General features: G+C 51.1%; 1 protein-coding gene across 3 annotated transcripts in view; it reads left to right on the top strand.

The window, feature by feature from the left end:
* Positions 1–13,725, top strand: part of LOC112236561 (protein jagged-1b) — a 114,861-nt gene that overhangs the window by 20,302 nt on the left and 80,834 nt on the right. For 2 of the 3 annotated variants that reach the window (XM_042305658.1, XM_042305659.1), the window contains exons 3-5: positions 5,449–5,500; positions 12,018–12,275; positions 13,611–13,671. In XM_042305658.1, coding sequence (XP_042161592.1) covers positions 5,449–5,500; positions 12,018–12,275; positions 13,611–13,671 — 371 coding nt within the window. Of the gene's footprint in view, positions 1–1,740; positions 3,105–5,448; positions 5,501–12,017; positions 12,276–13,610; positions 13,672–13,725 lie in introns of those variants that run through there. The other variant, XM_042305660.1, reaches the window with a different exon arrangement.

The following is a 13,725-nucleotide window of genomic DNA, read 5'->3' on the forward strand; positions in this document are numbered from 1 at the left end:
CCTGTAGATTCTCCCATCTCTCCCGTGACATTCTCTGTGTCTGTCCTGACTTGACCTACTAAAACCACAGACCAAAACTTAGTGTGTATACAACAACTAGCCCTGTCACTACCCCGTTTCACAATCCTCTATGTGTCATATCTAGTCTGCCTGTCCTGACTTGACCTACTCAACCACAAAGCTTTCACCAGTTGTGTCACAGAGATCCATATTGATACGTGTTTGATTTGTTTATATAATGTTTGCTGTTTATTTAATTGTGTGCGTTTTTTAAATATTTTTATTGTGTATAATTGTATTTTCTGTGTTCCCCAGGGTACATTTGCAAATGTGTTTTCCTTAAATACAAGTTAATGATAATGAATCCCAGCCGGTGTGAGTCGTCATCCTCAGTTACTGCACTCTCACAGACCGGTTTTCTAGTCTGTAGTTCTGTCCTGTTCCAACATGGCTTACTAAATCATATGATCTCAGCAGTTCTGACTGAGTAACTCAGCGCATCGCCCTCAGATCATCGCCCTCAGATCATCGCCTCAGCGCATCGCCCTCGAACCATCGCCCTCAGATCATCGCCCTCGGACCATCGCCCTCAGCGCATCGCCCTCAGCGCATCGCCCTCAGCGCAATCGCCCTCGACCATCACCCTCGGACCGCCGCCCTCGACCATCACCCTCGGACCGCCGCCCTCAGATCGTCGCCCTCAGCGCATCGCCCTCAGATCATCGCCCTCGGATCATCGCCCTCGGATCATCGCCCTCGGATCATCGCCCTCGGATCATCGCCCTCAGATCATTGCCCTCAGATCATTGCCCTCAGATCATTGCCCTCAGATCATTGCCCTCAGCGCATTGCCTCAGCGCATCGCCCTCTGGCCGTCGCCCTCTGGCCGTCGCCCTCGGACCGTCGCCCTCGAACCGTCGCCCTCAAACCGTCGCCCTCGAACCGTCGCCCTCGAACCGTCGCCCTCGAACCGTCGCCCTCGAACCGTCGCCCTCGAACCGTCGCCCTCATATCATCGCCCTCGGACCGTCGCCCTCGGACCGTCGCCCTCGGACCGTCGCCCTCGGACCGTCGCCCTCGGACCGTCGCCCTCGGCGCAATCGCCCTCAGACCGCCGCCCTCAGATCGTCGCCCTCAGCGCATCGCCCTCGGTCCATCGCCCTCGGTCCATCGCCCTCGAACCACCGCCCTCGGTCCATCGCCCTCGAACCATCGCCCTCGGTCCATCGCCCTCAGACCGCCGCCCTCAGATCGTCGCCCTCAGCGCATCGCCCTCGGTCCATCGCCCTCGGTCCATCGCCCTCGGTCCATCGCCCTCGAACCACCGCCCTCGGTCCATCGCCCTCGAACCATCGCCCTCGGTCCATCGCCCTCGGTCCATCGCCCTCGGTCCATCGCCCTCGGTCCATCGCCCTCTAAGTGTATTAACTTGAATCCCAGGATGGTGATGAATCGTTATGAAATTGCAGTTTCTATGTATTTTCTTCCCCTTGCTGCGAGTTCAAACCGGTTTTAAACCTAAACCCTTAAACCCTAGTACACACTGTGTACTAATGCATGCTGTTTGTTTACCTTCAGCCAAAGATCACACCATGTCTTTAAACATTTCGTTTTTTATAAATTAGTGCCTTCAGAAACTATTCATACTGCTTGAATTTGTTTTTTGCCTAAATGGTTTAAATTTAGATTTTTGTATCACACAATAACCCATAATATTTGACCTTTTTTTTTATTTTTACAAATGATGTCCCCCATCATTAGTCCAACATCCTGTCATCTACACAGCTGACGGTCTGAGACTCTATCCATGTCCTCCACCACTAGTCCAACATCCTGTCATCTACACAGCTGACGGTCTGAGACTCTATCCATGTCCTCCACCACTAGTCCAACATCCTGTCATCTACACAGCTGACGGTCTGAGACTCTATCCATGTCCTCCACCACTAGTCCAACATCCTGTCATCTACACAGCTGACGGTCTGAGACTCTATCCATGTCCTCCACCACTAGTCCAACATCCTGTCATCTACACAGCTGACGGTCTGAGACTCTATCCATGTCCTCCACCACTAGTCCAACATCCTGTCATCTACACAGCTGACGGTCTGAGACTCTATCCATGTCCTCCACCACTAGTCCAACATCCTGTCATCTACACAGCTGACGGTCTGAGACTCTATCCATGTCCTTCACCACTAGTCCAACATCCTGTCATCTACACAGCTGACGGTCTGAGACTCTATCCATGTCCTCCACCACTAGTCCAACATCCTGTCATCTACACAGCTGACGGTCTGAGACTCTATCCATGTCCTCCACCACTAGTCCAACATCCTGTCATCTACACAGCTGACGGTCTGAGACTCTATCCATGTCCTCCACCACTAGTCCAACATCCTGTCATCTACACAGCTGACAGTCTGAGACTCTATCCATGTCCTCCACCACTAGTCCAACATCCTGTCATCTACACAGCTGACGGTCTGAGACTCTATCCATGTCCTCCACCACTAGTCCAACATCCTGTCATCTACACAGCTGACGGTCTGAGACTCTATCCATGTCCTCCACCACTAGTCCAACATCCTGTCATCTACACAGCTGACGGTCTGAGACTCTATCCATGTCCTCCACCACTAGTCCAATATCCTGTCATCTACACAGCTGACGGTCTGAGACTCTATCCATGTCCTCCACCACTAGTCCAACATCCTGTCATCTACACAGCTGACGGTCTGAGACTCTATCCATGTCCTCCACCACTAGTCCAACATCCTGTCATCTACACAGCTGACGGTCTGAGACTCTATCCATGTCCTTCACCACTAGTCCAACATCCTGTCATCTACACAGCTGACGGTCTGAGACTCTATCCATGTCCTCCACCACTAGTCCAACATCCTGTCATCTACACAGCTGACGGTCTGAGACTCTATCCATTTCCCCCTGAGACTGTATCAACCACTTATCTAGCTACTTCATCAGATCAACTGTTGGCATGGTAACTACCTGGATTACCTGTGATCTGAGGTTCATATTGGGATGAGGAAGGGATGAGGAAGAAGAGTTGTTTCGAAAGGGATCAGTTTGAGGAAGGCGAGGTACATAATCCCTCTTCATCACATAATGATTAGTTATTAGGGATGAAGGTGATTTTTGTAGATCAGGTGATTTTGCACAGGTCTAACAGCAATGTAGTCCATCTCAAACACACACACACACACACACACACACACTGGTTTCCGTATTTGGTAGTGTTGCGGTCTGTGTCGGACTCCGTGCTGTGTAAACATGTTGAGAGCCGTGCTGTGTAGGGAGTCAGGTTCATTCTCACTGTCTCAATTGGCACCCTAGTCCCTATGTAGTCCACTACTTTAGACCAGGGCCCATAGGGGATAGGGGGCCACTACTTTAGACCAGGGCCCATAGTGGATAGGGGGCCCACTACTTTAGACCAGGGCCCATAGGGGATAGGGGCCACTACTTTAGACCAGGGCCCATAGGGGATAGGGGGCCACTACTTTAGACCAGGGCCCATAGGGGATAGGGGGCCACTACTTTAGACCAGGGCCCATAGGGGATAGGGGGCCACTACTTTAGACCAGGGCCCATAGGGGATAGGGGGCCACTACTTTAGACCAGGGCCCATAGGGGATAGGGGGCCACTACTTTAGACCAGGGCCCATAGGGGATAGGGGGCCACTACTTTAGACCAGGGCCCATAGGGGATAGGGGGCCACTACTTTAGACCAGGGCCCATAGGGGATAGGGGGCCACTACTTTAGACCAGGGCCCATAGGGGATAGGGGGCCACTACTTTAGACCAGGGCCCATAGGGGATAGGGGGTCCACTACTTTAGACCAGGGCCCATAGTGGATAGGGGGCCCACTACTTTAGACCAGGGCCCATAGGGGATAGGGGCCACTACTTTAGACCAGGGCCCATAGGGGATAGGGGGCCACTACTTTAGACCAGGGCCCATAGGGGATAGGGGGCCACTACTTTAGACCAGGGCCCATAGGGGATAGGGGGCCACTACTTTAGACCAGGGCCCATAGGGGATAGGGGGCCACTACTTTAGACCAGGGCCCATAGGGGATAGGGGGCCACTACTTTAGACCAGGGCCCATAGGGGATAGGGGGCCACTACTTTAGACCAGGGCCCATAGGGGATAGGGGGCCACTACTTTAGACCAGGGCCCATAGGGGATAGGGGGCCACTACTTTAGACCAGGGCCCATAGGGGATAGGGGGCCACTACTTTAGACCAGGGCCCATAGGGGATAGGGGGCCACTACTTTAGACCAGGGCCCATAGGGGATAGGGGGCCACTACTTTAGACCAGGGCCCATAGGGGATAGGGGGCCACTACTTTAGACCAGGGCCCATAGGGGATAGGGGGTCCACTACTTTAGACCAGGGCCCATAGGGGATAGGGGGCCACTACTTTAGACCAGGGCCCATAGGGGATAGGGGGCCACTACTTTAGACCAGGGCCCATAGAGGATAGGGGGCCACTACTTTAGACCAGGGCCCATAGGGGATAGGGGGCCACTACTTTAGACCAGGGCCCATAGAGGATAGGGGGCCACTACTTTAGACCAGGGCCCATAGGGGATAGGGGGCCACTACTTTAGACCAGGGCCCATAGGGGATAGGGGGCCACTACTTTAGACCAGGGCCCATAGTGGATAGGGGGCCCACTACTTTAGACCAGGGCCCATAGGGGATAGGGGGCCACTACTTTAGACCAGGGCCCATAGGGGATAGGGGGCCACTACTTTAGACCAGGGCCCATAGGGGATAGGGGGCCACTACTTTAGACCAGGGCCCATAGGGGATAGGGGGCCACTACTTTAGACCAGGGCCCATAGGGGATAGGGGGCCACTACTTTAGACCAGGGCCCATAGGGGATAGGGGGCCACTACTTTAGACCAGGGCCCATAGGGGATAGGGAGGCCACTACTTTAGACCAGGGCCCATAGGGGATAGGAGGCCACTACTTTAGACCAGGGCCCATAGGGGATAGGGGGCCACTACTTTAGACCAGGGCCCATAGGGGATAGGGGGCCACTACTTTAGACCAGGGCCCATAGGGGATAGGGGGCCACTACTTTAGACCAGGGCCCATAGGGAATAGGGGGGCCACTACTTTAGCACTTAGCTGCTGTCCTTGACAACAGACACCAGGGACACAAGATAGTGTGTTAATTTACACTGGAGAATGTTTGTGTTGCTACTTGCGATCAATGTTTTGGTTCAGAGTTGCTCTTTGATGTTGTTTGGTTAGGGCTGCAATATTCTGGTAACTTTACCAACATGCCCAAGGTTAGCTAGAAATCACGGTGGGAAGAGTTTTAGTATGGGAGGAAGGGGGGGGGGGAGTTAGCAGCTGTGTTTTGGTTGATATTGTGTTGACTCTGATCTCTCCATCTTCCCCCAGAGGTCCTACACGTTGATAGTGGAAGCCTTGGACGCTAACAATGACACCAGCGGTGAGTGGCTCTCTGTCCTGCTGGCTCTCTGTCCTGCTGGCTCTCTGTCCTGCTGTCTCTCTGTCCTGCTGGCTCTCTGTGTGTCCTGCTGGCTCTGTGTGTCCTGCTGGCTCTCTGTGTCTCTCTCTCTCTCTCTCTCTCTGTGTCTCTCTCTCTCCGTCTCTCTGTGTATCTCTCTCTCTCTGTCCTGCTGGCTGTCTCTGTCTCTCTCTGTCCTGCTGGCTCTCTGTGTCTCTCTCTCTCTCTCTCTCTGTCCTGCTGGCTGTCTCTCTCTCTCTCTCTCTCTCTCTCTCTCTCTCTCTCTCTCTCTCTCTCTGTGTCTCTCTCTCTCCGTCTCTCTGTGTATCTCTCTCTCTGTCCTGCTGGCTGTCTCTGTCTCTCTGACCTGCTGGCGCGTTGTCCTACTTTTAGCTCACTCTGTTTTCCCCTCACTCATTCTTTCTCTCTGTCCTGCGTGTTAACCTTAGGAACTCTCCTAGCTGTTGAAGGCACCTCTCCTCCCACATGGCCCGGTGTGTGAGCGCATGTTGACAGGTGTCTGTGACCACCTGACCACCTGAATAACTCAGTGAAAAGGGGGGAGAGCAAGGGAGAGCTGCAGACTGGGGGAGAGAGGGAGGGTGGGAGAGAGGATTCAGAGGTGGAGGAGTGATCTGTGGCTGTCCTTCCTATGAAAGTGAGTAGTGAGATCAGACGGTAGCCTGGATCCAGTCACAATGCAGGTCTGTTACCTGACCTTTCATCTACAGGAGGTTACATCACTGTTCAGATACCTTCTATGTTTCACTATGGCACGATGATGAAGCACCATGGCTGTCTGTCTCGGGCTGACTGGCTGTCTCTCTGTCTCTGGCTGGCTGGCTGGCTGTCTCTGGCTGGCTGTCTCTCTGTCTCTGTGTCTGACATAAAGGTGAGGGGGGTGTAATGGAACTACAGTACAGGGGGGTGTAATGGAACTACAGTACAGGGGGAGTGTAATGGAACTACAGTACAGGGGGAGTGTAATGGAACTACAGTACAGGGGGTGTAATGGAACTACAGTACAGGGGGAGTGTAATGGAACTACAGTACGGGGGGGAGTGTAATGGAACTACAGTACAGGGGGAGTGTGATGGAACTACAGTACAGGGGGAAGTGTAATGGAACTACAGTACAGGGGGAAGTGTAATGGAACTACAGTACAGTACAGGGGGAGTGTAATGGAACTACAGTACAGGGGGAGTGTAATGGAACTACAGTACAGGGGGAGTGTAATGGAACTACAGTACAGGGGGAGTGTAATGGAACTACAGTACAGGGGGAGTGTAATGGAACTACAGTACAGGGGGGAGTGTAATGGAACTACAGTACAGGGGGAGTGTAATGGAACTACAGTACAGGGGGAGTGTAATGGAACTACAGTACAGGGGGAGTGTAATGGAACTACAGTACAGGGGGTGTAATGGAACTACAGTACAGGGGGAGTGTAATGGAACTACAGTACAGGGGGGGTGTAATGGAACTACAGTACAGGGGGTGTAATGGAACTACAGTACAGGGGGAGTGTAATGGAACTACAGTACAGGGGGTGTAATGGAACTACAGTACAGGGGGGTAATGGAACTACAGTACAGGGGGTAATGGAACTACAGTACAGGGGCGGGGGCAATGGAACTACAGTACAGGGGCGGGGGCAATGGAACTACAGTACAGGGGGAGTGTAATGGAACTACAGTACAGGGGGAGTGTAATGGAACTACAGTACAGGGGGGGGTGTAATGGAACTACAGTACAGGGGGGTAATGGAACTACAGTACAGGGGGTGTAATGGAACTACAGTACGGGGGGGTGTAATGGAACTACAGTACAGGGGGAGTGTAATGGAACTACAGTACGGGGAGTGTAATGGAACTACAGTACAGGGGGGGGTGTAATGGAACTACAGTACAGGGGGTGTAATGGAACTACAGTACAGGGGGTGTAATGGAGATGCAGAACAAGGGGAGGGGGTTGGTTTACATAGGAGATGACCTAGAAGGACTGTAGTACCATGTTGACCGTCTGTCTGGACTAAAGGGTCGTGGAAAGTGCTACAGTATTGTGTTGGAAAGTTTATGATGCTGTACAGTCAAAGTAGATTTCTGTTTTTTTATTTTTTTATTTCACCTTTATTTAACCAGGTAGGCCAGTTGAGAACAAGTTCTCATTTGCAACTGCGACCTGGCCAAGATAAAGCATAGCAGTGTGAGCAGACAACACAGAGTTACACATGGAATAAACAATTAACAAGTCAATAACACAGTAGAAAACAAAGGGGGGAGTCTATATACAATGTGTGCAAAAGGCATGAGGAGGTAGGCGAATAATTACAATTTTGCAGATTAACACTGGAGTGATAAATGATCAGATGGTCATGTACAGGTAGAGATATTGGTGTGCAAAAGAGCAGAAAAGTAAATAAATAAAAACAGTATGGGGATGAGGTAGGTGAAAATGGGTGGGCTATTTACCAATAGACTATGTACAGCAGCAGCGATCGGTTAGCTGCTCAGATAGCTGATGTTTGAAGTTGGTGAGGAGATAAAAGTCTCCAACTTCAGCTATTTTTGCAATTCGTTCCAGTCACAGGCAGCAGAGTACTGGAACGAAAGGCGGCCAAATGAGGTGTTGGCTTTAGGGATGATCAGTGAGATACACCTGCTGGAGCGCGTGCTACGGATGGGTGTTGCCATCGTGACCAGTGAACTGAGATAAGGCGGAGCTTTACCTAGCATGGACTTGTAGATGACCTGGAGCCAGTGGGTCTGGCGACGAATATGTAACGAGGGCCAGCCGACTAGAGCATACAGGTCGCAGTGGTGGGTGGTATAAGGTGCTTTAGTAACAAAACGGATGGCACTGTGATAGACTGCATCCAGTTTGCTGAGTAGAGTGTTGGAAGCCATTTTGTAGATGACATCGCCGAAGTCGAGGATCGGTCGGATAGTCAGTTTTACTAGGGTAAGTTTGGCGGCGTGAGTGAAGGAGGCTTTGTTTCGGAATAGAAAGCCGACTCTTGATTTGATTTTCGATTGGAGATGTTTGATATGAGTCTGGAAGGAGAGTTTGCAGTCTAGCCAGACACCTAGGTACTTATAGATGTCCACATATTCAAGGTCGGAACCATCCAGGGTGGTGATGCTAGTCGGGCATGCGGGTGCAGGCAGCGATCGGTTGAAAAGCATGCATTTGGTTTTACTAGCGTTTAAGAGCAGTTGGAGGCCACGGAAGGAGTGTTGTATGGCATTGAAGCTTGTTTGGAGGTTAGATAGCACAGTGTCCAATGACGGGCCGAAAGTATATAGAATGGTGTCGTCTGCGTAGAGGTGGATCAGGGAATCGCCCGCAGCAAGAGCAACATCATTGATATATACAGAGAAAAGAGTCGGCCCGAGAATTGAACCCTGTGGCACCCCCATAGAGACTGCCAGAGGACCGGAGAGCATGCCCTCCGATTTGACACACTGAACTCTGTCTGCAAAGTAATTGGTGAACCAGGCAAGGCAGTCATCATGTTGACTCATTCTGATGCAGCACGTTTGTTGGATGAGAGACTGAATTTACTGTAGATGGCTGGGGGAATAGAGCCTGCGTTTTACCGTAGATGGCTGGGGGAATAGAGCCTGCGTTTAACAATTTAACATTATTTACAGTTCTGTAGCAATGAGGTTTATGCAGTAGGCTATAGGCCCAATTCATTATCACTGCATATTGGTTTTGCTTGAATTGCCCTGCCAATGTTGGTCTTCCCAAACTATTTAAACATGATATTTAAATGTAGGTACAGTGCCGTGAAAGTATTTAATCTATTTTTTGCATATTGTTTGTTGATACCAAATGTGATCAGATCTTCAACCAACACATACTATTAGATAAAAGGAACCTGAGTTTACAAATAACAAGATAAAATGGAGACATATTTTATATATTTAATTAAGTTATCTAACACCCATTTTCCCCTGTGTGAAAAGGTAATTGCTCCCTTACTCTCAGTAACTGGTTGTGCCACATTTAACTGCAATGACTCCAACCAACCACTTCCTGTAGTTGTTGATCAGTCTCTCACGTCGCTGTGGAGGAATTTTGGTCCACTCTTCCACGTAGAACTGCTGTAAATCAGCAACCATTTGAGGGTTTTCAAGCATGAACGGCTCGTTTCAAATCCTGCCACAACATCTCAATTGGGATTAGGTCTGGATTTGACTAAATCAGTCCAAAACTTCATTTGCATTTTTTGTTGTTGCTTTTTAATCCTTTTCATGTCTTGATTGTGTGTTTTTGAATCATTGTCTTTCTGCGTGACCCAGCTGCACTTCAGCTACAGCTCAGAGACGGATGGCCTGACGTTCTCCTGTAGAATTCTCTGATAATAGAGCAGAATTCATGGTTCCTTCTAGGCAAGTCGTCCACCATTGCAGTGTTTGGTTTTCTTCAGACATAATGGGATCAATCTCATCCAAAAAAGTTCACTCAAGTTTGCAAAAAAATAACTTGGAAACACCTGAATGATCATTTAAGACTCTTGGAAGGATGTGTTTTCATGGACAGATGAGCCAAAAGGATAATCACTGCATTCCAGGAGAGGGGGAAGGAGACTGTAGAGGGTTGTCACAAGCCAACCAGTGAGAGGGGGAAGGAGACTGTAGAGGGTTGTCACAAGCCAACTAGCGAGAGGGTGATGGAGACTGTAGAGGGTTGTCACAAGCCAACTAGCGAGAGGGGGAAGGAGACTGTAGAGAGTTGTCACAAGCCAACCAGTGAGAGGGGGAAGGAGACTGTAGAGGGTTGTCACAAGCCAACTAGCGAGAGGGTGATGGAGACTGTAGAGGGTTGTCACAAGCCAACTAGCGAGAGGGTGAAGGAGACTGTAGAGGGTTGTCACAAGCCAACCAGCGAGAGGGGGAAGGAGACTGTAGAGGGTTGCCACAAGCCAACCAGCGAGAGGGGGAAGGAGACTGTAGAGGGTTGCCACAAGCCAACCAGGAGAGGGGGAAGGAGACGACTGTAGAGGGTTGTCACAAGCCAACCAGTGAGAGGGGAAGGAGACTGTAGAGGGTTGTCACAAGCCAACCAGTGAGAGGGGGAAGGAGACTGTAGAGGGTTGTCACAAGCCAACCAGTGAGAGGGGGAAGGAGACTGTAGAGGGTTGTCACAAGCCAACCAGCGAGAGGGGGAAGGAGACTGTAGAGGGTTGTCACAAGCCAACCAGGAGAGGGGGAAGGAGAGACTGTAGAGGGTTGTCACAAGCCAACCAGTGAGAGGGGGGGAAGGAGACTGAAGGAGACTGACTGTAGAGGGTTGTCACAAGCCAACCAGTGAGAGGGGGAAGGAGACTGTAGAGGGTTGTCACAAGCCAACCAGCGAGAGGGTGAAGGAGACGACTGTAGAGGGTTGTCACAAGCCAACCAGCGAGAGGGGAATGAGACGACTGTAGAGGGTTGTCAGCCAAGCCAACCAGCGAGAGGGGGGGAGAGACTGAGAGGGTTGTCACAAGCCAACCAGTGAGAGGGGGAAGGAGACTGTAGAGGGTTGTCACAAGCCAACCAGTGAGAGGGGGGGGAAGGAGTTGTCACGACCTGTAGAGGGTTGTCACAAGCCAACCAGGAGAGGGGAAGGAGAGACAGAGCCAACCAGCGAGGGAAGGGGAAGGAGGTTGTCACAAGCCAACCAGTGAGAGGGGAAGGAGACTGTAGAGGGTTGTCACAAGCCAACCAGCGAGAGGGTGAAGAGAGACTGTAGAGGGTTGTCACAAGCCAACCAGCGAGAGGGGAATGAGACGACTGTAGAGGGTTGTCACAAGCCAACCAGCGAGAGGGGAAGGAGACTGTAGAGGGTTGTCACAAGCCAACCAGCGAGAGGGGAAGGAGACGACTGTAGAGGGTTGTCACAAGCCAACCAGCGAGACGACTGTAGAGGGTTGGGGAAGGAAGACGACTGTAGAGGGTTGTCACAAGCCAACCAGCGAGAGGGGGAAGGGGACGACTGTAGAGGGTTGTCACAAGCCAACCAGCGAGAGGGGGAAGGAGACGACTGTAGAGGGTTGTCACAAGCCAACCAGCGAGAGGGGGAAGGAGACTGTAGAGGGTTGTCACAAGCCAACCAGTGAGAGGGGGAAGGAGACTGTAGAGGGAGGGTTGTCACAAGCCAACCAGCGAGAGGGGAAGGAGACTGTAGAGGGTTGTCACAAGCCAACCAGGAGAGGGGGAAGGAGAGAGGGAGGGTTGTCACAAGCCAACCAGGAGAGGGGGAAGGAGAGAGGGAGGGTTGTCACAAGCCAACCAGCACATCATACTACCATTCGCCAGGACATTCACCATTTTTAATTTATACCACCAATGCAGCTGATATTGATTGTGTTTTTTCTGAACCTTCCATTAGCTGGTGATTTGAGAAGGTGTCCCACACTGGGATGATCAACCCCAACCATACTATACATTCTAACGTGTTATATATCTATATCTAATATATTCTAACTGGTTGTATATCTATGACCCATTAGGTGGTGATGGTCAGGTGATTGAGAAGTCGTCCCACTCTGGGATGATCAACCCCAGCCTACAGTGGCAGAAGCTCAGCCACAACGGTCCTATTGGTCAGTTTGACTATCAGATCCGGGTCAGCTGTGACGAGCACTACTATGGCTTCGGATGCAACAAGTTCTGTCGACCCCGAGACGAGTTCTTCGGGCACTACACCTGCGACTACAACGGGAACAAGACCTGTCTGGAGGGCTGGTCTGGACTAGAATGTAACACACGTATGTAAACACTGACTACTTCCTGCTGACCTCTTGAGATCCCTTGGCAGAAGGTTTCAACCTAAAGGTGGTTCTCCTGGTTGAATGGATATTATCACCGGTAGGCTGGGAGGGAGAGGGCCATCTGTAGACACACAGACAGTCTCTACACACAGAGAGAGGGGGAAAGAGAGACCGTCTCTACACGGAGAGGGGAAAAGAGATAGTCTACACACAGAGAGAGGGGAAAAGAGAGACCGTCTCTACACACAGAGAGAGGGGAAAAGAGAGACCGTCTCTACACACAGAGAGAGGGGAAAAGAGAGACCGTCTCTACACACAGAGAGAGGGGAAAAGAGAGACCGTCTCTACACACAGAGAGAGGGGAAAAGAGAGACAGTCTCTACACACAGAGAGAGGGGGAAAGAGAGAGTCTCTACACACAGAGAGAGGGGGAAAGAGAGACAGTCTCTACACACAGAGAGAGGGGGAAAGAGAGACAGTCTCTACACGGAGAGGGGAAAAGAGATAGTCTACACACAGAGAGAGGGGAAAAGAGAGACAGTCTCTACACACAGAGAGAGGGGGAAAGAGAGACAGTCTACACACAGAGAGAGGGGAAAAGAGAGAGTCTACACACAGAGAGAGGGGGAAAGAGAGACAGTCTCTACACACAGAGAGAGGGGGAAAGAGAGACAGTCTCTACACGGAGAGGGGAAAAGAGATACAGTCTACACACAGAGAGAGGGGAAAAGAGAGACAGTCTCTACACACAGAGAGAGGGGGAAAGAGAGACAGTCTACACACAGAGAGAGGGGGAAAGAGAGACAGTCTACACACAGAGAGAGGGGGAAAGAGAGACAGTCTCTACACGGAGAGGGGAAAAGAGATACAGTCTACACACAGAGAGAGGGGAAAAGAGAGACAGTCTCTACACGGAGAGAGGGGAAAAGAGAGACAGTCTCTACACACAGAGAGAGGGGAAAAGAGAGACAGGGACAGTTTGTCTGTATGCCGTGAGGCTATGGAATTATGATAACATTGACTGTTTCTGGGTGAAGGGAAATGTTACGTTTGGAACACAGTAGGAAGGACGTTCAACAGGTCGATAAACTCCCAGCGTATTGTACCTGCATGTGTCACATGTCAACAGACGGAAGATGCCAAACTGCCAACATTTCAGATATTCACTGACAGATGCTAATTTTTGCTCTCTTCCTCCCATTCCATCCCTCCTTTCCTCTTCTTCATCCCTCACTCCTCTCCTCCTCCCCTCCACCCCTCCTCCTCCTCCACCCCTCCACCCCTCCTCCTCCTCCACCCCTCCACCCCTCCTCCTCCCCTCCACCCCTCCAGCCATTTGTCGGCAGGGCTGCAGTACTGAACATGGACACTGCAAAGAGCCAGGTGACTGCAAGTAAGTCTCTGTTTCCTCTCTTCTCCCTTCCTCCTCCTCCTCCACCCCTCCTCA

The sequence above is a fragment of the Oncorhynchus tshawytscha genome, linkage group LG24 (genome assembly GCF_018296145.1).
Source record: "Oncorhynchus tshawytscha isolate Ot180627B linkage group LG24, Otsh_v2.0, whole genome shotgun sequence".
In the NCBI taxonomy this organism is placed as follows: Eukaryota; Metazoa; Chordata; class Actinopteri; order Salmoniformes; family Salmonidae; genus Oncorhynchus; species Oncorhynchus tshawytscha.